This window comes from Cicer arietinum, chromosome 5 (genome assembly GCF_000331145.2).
Source record: "Cicer arietinum cultivar CDC Frontier isolate Library 1 chromosome 5, Cicar.CDCFrontier_v2.0, whole genome shotgun sequence".
Classification (NCBI taxonomy): Eukaryota; Viridiplantae; Streptophyta; class Magnoliopsida; order Fabales; family Fabaceae; genus Cicer; species Cicer arietinum.
In genome coordinates this window covers 78,954,860-78,963,745 of record NC_021164.2, presented here as the reverse complement: position 1 = coordinate 78,963,745, position 8,886 = coordinate 78,954,860, and the positions used below count along the sequence as shown (strand labels likewise).

The 8,886-nt window shown below is 29.7% G+C and overlaps 2 protein-coding genes across 3 annotated transcripts in view; one reads left to right on the top strand and one right to left on the bottom strand.

The window, feature by feature from the left end:
- LOC101503957 (uncharacterized) overlaps positions 1 to 1,918 on the bottom strand; it is an 18,796-nt gene extending 16,878 nt beyond the window's left edge. For both annotated transcript variants that reach the window (XM_012716030.3, XM_004501048.4), the window contains exons 1-6: positions 1,411 to 1,918; positions 1,157 to 1,317; positions 993 to 1,058; positions 524 to 641; positions 321 to 430; positions 115 to 210 (exon numbers count right to left, since the gene is read on the bottom strand). In XM_012716030.3, coding sequence (XP_012571484.1) covers positions 115 to 210; positions 321 to 430; positions 524 to 641; positions 993 to 1,058; positions 1,157 to 1,317; positions 1,411 to 1,648 — 789 coding nt within the window. In that variant the 5' untranslated portion in view covers positions 1,649 to 1,918. The remainder of the gene's footprint in view (positions 1 to 114; positions 211 to 320; positions 431 to 523; positions 642 to 992; positions 1,059 to 1,156; positions 1,318 to 1,410) is intronic.
- A 3,207-nt stretch (positions 1,919 to 5,125) lies between these two features.
- On the top strand, positions 5,126 to 7,135 carry LOC101493645 (large ribosomal subunit protein uL18-like). The gene is made up of 8 exons (XM_004500665.4): positions 5,126 to 5,262; positions 5,357 to 5,426; positions 5,528 to 5,746; positions 5,855 to 5,934; positions 6,027 to 6,143; positions 6,240 to 6,374; positions 6,482 to 6,651; positions 6,833 to 7,135. Exons 1-8 carry the CDS (start codon positions 5,260 to 5,262, stop codon positions 6,945 to 6,947), a joined length of 909 nt encoding a protein of 302 aa, XP_004500722.1. The 5' UTR covers positions 5,126 to 5,259; the 3' UTR covers positions 6,948 to 7,135.
- The last annotated feature ends 1,751 nt before the right edge of the window (positions 7,136 to 8,886 follow it).

Genomic DNA, 8,886 nt, shown 5'->3' with positions numbered 1-8,886 from the left:
CCTACACGAATTGTTTCTTGAATAGTATTTTATTGCGGGATTCAATTTTCCATGACTTTAATATGAGGTCCGACTGTTAAGTACACAATCAAAGAAACAGATGCATGTACTTACCTCCTTTGAAAGAGGGGGCTTTGTAAGGGCATAGTAATCAAAAAATAGTTGTAATGTTGAAGAATCCTCCAAAACTGGTTTCCAAGGAGATGGAATCTGCAAAGCACCATATTTACAGGATAAGAAACGAGCCAGTGTAGAAGGAATGAGGTAGGACCTCGCAATAGAAAAGTTTATGATAAAATAAAACAAAAACAAGCAGGCACCTGAACTGTGCCAAACTCATCTGAACTTTCTTCAACAGATGTCCCCACAAAATCAAATGATAAACATTTCAAAGCGAGAGACAGTGCCAATTCTTGCAATTGACTGATGGCTGTAAAATACATAATCTCAACTATCAAACCAATTATCACCCGAAAGTATTAAAGAGACGTACGAACTTTAAGCATGAGTATAGTCATTTTACCATCATTCTTCAACTGACCCAATGATGTTAAAGATATCTGAAATATTTGAAAAAGAGATTGATCCCTGAAGGAGCAAGCTACCCTTCGATGCTTTGTTGCAGGTAAACCGGCGTTAGCCTGAGGCAGGAAACAAGAGTCTAGCAAACAGAGCATAGTTCCAAAACACAGCACAGCTAACTCAAAATATCTAATTGCTAAGTTAACGTTTCTTTGAATTGTTTGATTGACACAGCTTACAAACTAAACCTTGTGTTATTATTCTAGCCCCCCTCTCCACCACATAATCACCACCTCACGACCCCTTTTTCTACCTTATTATAAAAATTAAACTATTGGATCATTAGATGGGCTCCGTGAGCATATTCAAGTAGCATACAGAACTACTCAACATGATAAATCTTCCATCAAAATAATGTGATATATACTCAAGCATCAAACACATTCGAGTAGCACAGAGTTATGTCTAACCTGATTCATCTCAGAAATAAGCTGATTTAATATCTTCAAACCAATGGCATAATGACCTGGCGTTGCCTACATTACAGCAAAAACAAAAAATGTGAAACGATGGCACAAATATTTCTTGTATTTGAGTCCACTAAATCAATTAAGATCAAATCGATTAAGATCACCTGACTTAAGAAGTTCATTGATTCTTTGACCAGGTCTCGGAATCTGTCATCATCAAACCATCCAAATTTCGTGACTCGACACAAAAGTTGGATCAGAGAAGCAGTCACAAATGGTTGTAACTCTGGTCCTCTGGTCGCTAGATAGTTGATGAGGTAGGTCCCTACATACATTGCAAAAAAATCCATCAAATTATGTCTGGTTTTTAGTGTCCCCGACGAAGAATGAAAAAATAGAAGAAAAAAAAAGCGAATACATATATCTAGACGGAGCTTCAAAGCAAGGCTATGTTCGGTGACTTGTTTCAACAAACTAGAACTAGCGAGCATCAATGCATAAGGTGTCAAAGCATGATCAAGAATGTATTGACATTGGGAAATATATTCAGTGTTCATGGAGAAGCATTTCAGTGTGTTCTCCGCATGAGCCCTTTCAACTGAGTCCTGTGAATTGTAAAGCCGTTCACACAATGCTTCAAGTTGTGCCAACTCCATAGCGATTACAATTGCGATGGAAACACCAAAGAGGCGGCGATGACGAAGAAGAAGATGCCGCCGGCAACCGCAACACGGCGGAGATTCGTTTTATATTTTTGTCAATCAGAGTTGAGAGAGGTTCTCAATCGCAATCGCAATGGCAATGGAGAATAAAAAATCGGTGTTCTTGATCTATCTAGGTTTTCTAATCGCTTTCTTCAATTTCTTTTTTTCTTGGTTGAGAGGAATTTTGCATTTCCACTACTTGTCTGTGAAATGCGCCCTCGTCAAAAAATAGCTATTTAAATATGTTTCTCTGTGTTATTTTTCCTTTTCTTGAAAGGCTGTATATTTTTGTTTTTAATTCTATTTTATTCTACCAAACCACGACATGAAAAAGCAAATATTATCACTTCACAGTATTGTAAATTTTTAAATTGATTGTTTTTTTATATTTTTTAATATTAATTTAATTAATTGATTAAATTTAATATATTGTGTTTTTGTGATAAAGAACAATTTTGTTAAAATTACTTTTTTTTAAATTATTTTTTTGAAATAGTGTTCACAATGTAGTTATGTTATACTAAAAATCAACTTATATCTTAAAAATGTGTAATTTCGTTCTTTAATAGAACAAATGGGTAGTCTATGTTTATTGTTTGGTATGGAGTTGCTACTTGCTATAATTACATTGAGTTTCCAAAATTTTGTAAAATTATTATTTGTAATTTTTAAAAATTATGATAACTCAATTAATGTTTTAAATTTTCAATAAAATAAATAAATAAAATTTGAAATAAATGTATAAATTAAATAATAATTAATAGATAAAGTATCTATACATAATAGCATATTTCTATTTATAGAAATATTTAATTAAACTAAATAGTCTTATTAGGTGACCTGTGTCAATTTTGCCGTAAAATAAAATTTGATATATTAATATGTGTAGAAGACAGGTGTATATCAGGTCTAACTTGTATCTCTCTATTAAGTTTTATATTCGATTGATGGAAACAAATAACCATCACTCAAGAATACTCAATATGACTTCGCTAATATCAATAAATTTTGTAGTTTTACTGTATCCATATTATATGCAACATTCCACTTTTTTTTATACATTATTTTGAAATACTATATGTAAAATATAATTTAATTTTTTTTCATCATAAGAATATTTAAGGTGCAAACAAAATATATAATCACATATATAAATTCAAATAAACAATTCATAATTAATTAGAAATCTTCAAATATCCCAACCGGATGATTCAATACTCAAATTATAAGATTCAACAATTTATATAACATATGAAAAATAATAAATTATATAAACTCAAGTCTAATATAAATATTTGGAAATGTCATATGTACAAAACTAAATGTCATCTTTAAATAAAGAACATGTAGCAAAATAGGCATGCGTGCGCGCGCGCGCACACACACACACATATATATATATATATATATATATATATATATATTACAAATAAATCATATATTTTATTTAACAGTTATAATTACAAAACATCAAAAATACAAATCAACCCAAATACACAATTTCTATTTGTTATACTATATGTCAATGAATAATTCAAAAATATCACCATGTTGTAGAGCAAAAAATTATACCATTGAACAATGCCCCACCATTAGACAAATGTTATTCACAATTTTATATTTAGTATTCCAATATTGAGTATTTTTTAATGGCATTGCCCTTTTAGAAAATTGTTGTCACATGCTTTGGGTCGAGTCTAGGCCTCCGATGCATGCATGAATACTATATAACTTAGTTTATCACATAGGAATCACTCATAATATACACATATTTAGAAAAAAAACAATTCAATAGACGTCTAAACTATAACATCGTAATACATATTATATCACAAATAATTCAAATAAAAAAACAAATGAAATTATGTATTTACAGTTACCAAAATCATTTATACGATTCTATATCACAACTCTTGATCAATGCAATTTACACTTTTCACATTAATAATAATGAACTTAATATGAAAAAAATCATCTTATAGCACCTAATAAAATCATCTTATTTAAATAACACAACTACATTATCTTTATAATAGGAAAGGACAATTTATTTTAACAACATTCAGATGATACTTTAAAATTATAGCAAATATTCTCAAAATTTACATATAAGACATATTATTATTATTATTATTATTATTATTATTATTATTGTTATTGTTATTATTATTATTATCATCGACGACAATGTTTTAAATTAAGATATATCAAACTCACTAAAAAAGAAAGAAAAATTATTATTAAGGTATATAAATAAAACAAGTTTAAAGGTAAAAATAACATATCAATATTTAAGTAAATTTGAAGAATAAAATGTGCACAATTATATATTACTTGTATCGAGTTTTATTTGTTTTTGTTTTTGTCCTCTATTATTACTCTCTCTATTTTCAATTTTTTTTACACTATTATATATCAAATTAAATAAGTTTTACTTTTAACTAATAAAATAATTAAATATTTACCACACAATCATACATAAATATTATAATTGTATAAAAAAACTTTTCAACTTTTTTAATATATATGAATATACAAAAATGTATGTATACATATTTATATATATTCATGTATATTATAAAAGTCAAATAGTTTTTCGATTTTATATTTACATAGAGTACAGTAAATGGCATGATCACTTTTTCGATTTTATTATTTATACATATTTGCTGTTTTGTTTTTTTAAATCTAAAGAATCATTCTAGCTTTATGTACGATGTATGTGCTCCAACTTCTCAACTCTAGAACATCACTACTAAGTTTTTGGGGCCGTTATTGTTCTTTTTTTTTTCAATCCAAAATTCGTGTTGACCCCATTTGCAATGAACTAGCTAATTTGCACTAGCAAGTTTCTTTTCCTGTTTTTATTTTTTATTATTATTTTTATATATTTTAATTTTGTACAAAATTTAAAATTACTAATTCTTAATAAAATAAAATAAGTTATATCATTTTTATATTTTTAAGATTCAAAAATATTAATTAAAATATGTATAATATAAAAACAATCACAAAATAAATTAAATAAAGAAAATGCATTTCACACATTACTACTACTAATAAAAATATACCAGTGTTACATTTTATACTATACATGACATGGTAATATTTCTTAATATATTAATATGAGAATATCTTAAATTAAATATATCAATATGATTATTAAAAGGTTTAATTTTGAATGAAGATAAAGTTAATTTGTTGACTTTGAAAACTATTATTTTTTGTATATAATTATACTCATAAACATTAGAATAATAAGTACACAATGTGCCACGAATTAAATTTACACGTATTTTATAATTTAAAAAAAAATTAAATTTGATATTGTTTTATTTATATCAGAAATAATAAAAAAAAAAGGAGAAGTTTATAATGAAAAGAGGAGGTGTGAATATTATTTCCCATATAAAATATGAGTTGGGCCAGAAAAGAGTGGATAACACGTTAAGCGAAGCCCAACTCAAACCCTAAAAAACACTCCTTTAACTGCAAGTGAGAAGTTCGAAGGGTTTTCGTCTCTCTTGTCCATCAAGACAGCCGCTTTTGTGCAGCTATTCGGAATGGTGCGTTTTCTTTCCTCTTCCTTGGTTTTGTTTAGATTTTTCGTTTTTGTTGAAGATTATTAACATTAACAACGTTCTGTTTTCATGGATGAAGGCATTTGTGAAGGCTCAGAAGTCAAAGGCCTATTTCAAGAGATACCAAGTTAAGTTCAAAAGAAGAAGAGGTGCGTACTATATTCTACAACTCCCACTTATCCCTTTATTATTCAATTTCCGCTCTATTTCTCCCGATGACACTTCATTTTTCCATTAAATGAATCATCAGAGGGAAAGACTGATTACCGAGCGAGGGTTCGTCTGATTAATCAGGACAAAAACAAGTACAACACTCCAAAATATCGTTTCGTTGTTCGATTTACAAACAAGGACATTGTTGCTCAAATAGTATCGGCTAGCATTGCCGGTGATATAGTTCTTGCTGCAGCATATGCACATGAGCTTCCTCACTTTGGCCTCGAAGTAGGTCTTACCAACTATGCTGCAGGTACTTTATCTGTCAATTTCTATTCGTCTGTGTGTATGTCTTTTAACTTGTATTTTTTGTTCTTTAATGATTTACCGTTGTAATTAATTTTTTTTATAATATTGCCAGCTTATTGCACCGGTCTTCTCTTGGCTCGCCGAGTTCTCAAGACACTAGAAATGGACGAGGAGTACGAAGGCAATGTTGAGGTATCATTGGACATATTTTGCTATTTATCTTTTTAATCAACAACCTCATTATTTGTTTGTGGATTCATGATTATTGGTGGTATCATATTCAGGCTTCCGGAGAGGATTATTCAGTTGAACCCGCTGATTCGAGGAGGCCATTCCGTGCTCTTCTTGATGTTGGTTTGGTGAAGACCACAACTGGCAATCGCGTCTTTGGTGCACTTAAGGTATTTGATATAACGAGTAAGATTAAGAATTATTGTTTTCATGTATTAATCTTTTTGCATTGATTGTATTGAGTAATTTGGCTTGATTTACTGCAGGGAGCCTTGGATGGAGGTCTGGATATTCCTCACAGCGATAAAAGGTTTGCTGGTTTTGACAAGGAGAAAAAGGAGCTTGATGCTGAGGTTCACCGAAAGTATATCTTTGGGGGACATGTTACTGCCTACATGAAGGCACGTTCTGATAGTTTATTTTGTGGCTTTTGATGTGAATTTTCAGGGAAATATTCGTATGATTTTTAGAGAGACGTTATTGATTAATTTTATAATACTTTTTATAGACTTTGATTGAAGATGAACCAGAAAAATACCAAACACACTTCAGCGAATATATCAAGCGTGGGGTAGAAGCCGATGGAATTGAGGAACTATACAAAAAGGTTCATGCCGCCATTCGTGCAGATCCCACCATCAAGAAGTCTGGGAAGCAGCCACCAAAGGAACACAAGAGGTATATCATTATGAAGTTTTTGCTCATATACATTCTTACTATAGATGTTTAGCAAAATAATAACTGCCCTGTCTGGATTTGCAGTTCTGACCATTATTTTGTGATTATGCAATCAAATGGCTATGTAATTTTTTGCTTGACAAGATTAATGAAAATTGTACTTTGGTTGTCTTTTGTGCAGGTACAACTTGAAGAAGCTCACATATGAAGAGAGGAAGGCTAAGTTGATTGCACGCTTGCAGGCTCTTAATTCCGCTGCTGGAGATGATGAGGATGAAGACGACGATGATGAGTGAATTTGAAAATTGAATTCATGCTAAACTCATGTTTTAGATTGAATTTTCATACTCGTTTCCTTATAAATTTTGTTGCTGTACCTTTTGTTTTAGATCAACATTTTTGGATTATCCTGGTTTGATTTGTTTCAATTTTACCTTATTTGTTTCGGGAAATTACTTGCATTGGATAACCTTTGTTATCATTATACTCTGAGCATTTGATAAATTGATAGTTTGAGAACAGATTGTCTGAAAACAGATTGTCTGAAATATGATTTGCTATATAGTAGTATCCTTCAACAATCTAATACATAGTTTTTAAAGCTAATCTTATCTTAAAATCTTAATCCTTCCTTAGTCCAGGTGATCTATGAAGCTTCTCTTTCTCTCACTTATTTTGAAATTAATTGTGAGAAATGATTTTGTTTTGTTAAAACCTATTTTTGCTTATTCTTTTTGTTTTCCCAATTAGTAAAATGTTTATAATTTGATGCATTATTTTTATACCCCGTTCACATTCATGGAATTGTTTTTAAATTTTTGTCTATTAAGATAAGAAAAAGTTAATTACTTTGGATGATATTATGATAAGTAAAAGTTAATTACTTGTGATGGTTTAATTTATTTCATTTTTTCTAATACAATATTTATTTAATTCGAATTATTTAATTAATAATGGCTTTTTAGTGTTCAACATCTAAAAGGCACTCTTTTTAGAATGAAATATTAAACAAAAAATTGTAATTAATGTATCTAAATGTAATATGTGTTTTGCTTAACTGAACTTTATAAAATTAAACTCCTAAATCTACAAATTAATTATATTTAATTATATTTTTAACGAGTAATTTTTTATAAAAATAACATGAGCCGTAGCAAGTAATCTTGTCAACGGGGTAAACGGGCCGGGGACGGCAGCAATTTATATAAATATAAAATTATAATTTTAAAAATTATATATATTATAATTAATATAATAAAATAATTTTTATTAGAGAATAATAAAATTAAATATTATCTATAGTAATACGATTATAATTTTTAATATTTAAAAAATAGTAAGTATATTTAATATATATATGTATATAAAATTTAAAAATTATATTAATATTATTTGTGGGGTGGGTTCTGAGTTGTAATCACCATCCAGACCCGTCCTTACCTCTGAATTTTAATTTCGACGAAAATTCGCAATCATACTGAGTTTTTCCTGTTCAAATTAAGCTGATTTGGGTGGATATCCGTGAATGTGGATTATTTGCAGCTGTACTCCGACTTTTCCCCATCCAAATTAAGTTGATTTGGGTGGATATCTGCAAATGTAAAATATTATGCCATCCCTATCAGTAGTTCTACGAGTAGTTCTGTACAAGTACCGATGTTATAGATATGAGGAGGGAGTGCACCCTTCCAAGACACCGTGCCCGTGCCTCCATTGCCGAAGCCATAGTCAAAGCCATAATTTCATTTAGTTAATATTGTCATGTGTCAATTTTTAATTTTGACCAGAGTTAGTATGATTGAAAAGACTCATCGAATAAATACCAATGCTAATTAGCTTGTGGAATAGTCTGATGCAATAAATCTCCCTTTGAATTTGGCTATACATTACCTCTCTCAAATGGTTGTCCATCGAAGATTCTGAATGTGTAGGACAAGGTGAAATATAGGTAGTGTCAAATAGGTATGTCCAGTTCGATACTTTGTTAAGATAGACTGACTTGTCTATTATAAGCTATGTGGGCCAACGATCCAGCCCGACCTATCTGTTTTTAAATTTTAATTAATAAAATTTAAAACACAAAACCCTCTCATTCATTTACCACAATAGAGACAATAAAATAAAACAAAATTATAATTTATGACTAACACCACCACTACACACAGTATAGTTATTTTTAGGAGAATGAGTTTAGAATTAATATTGATTTTGATTGGCAAACGACAGTCATGAGCG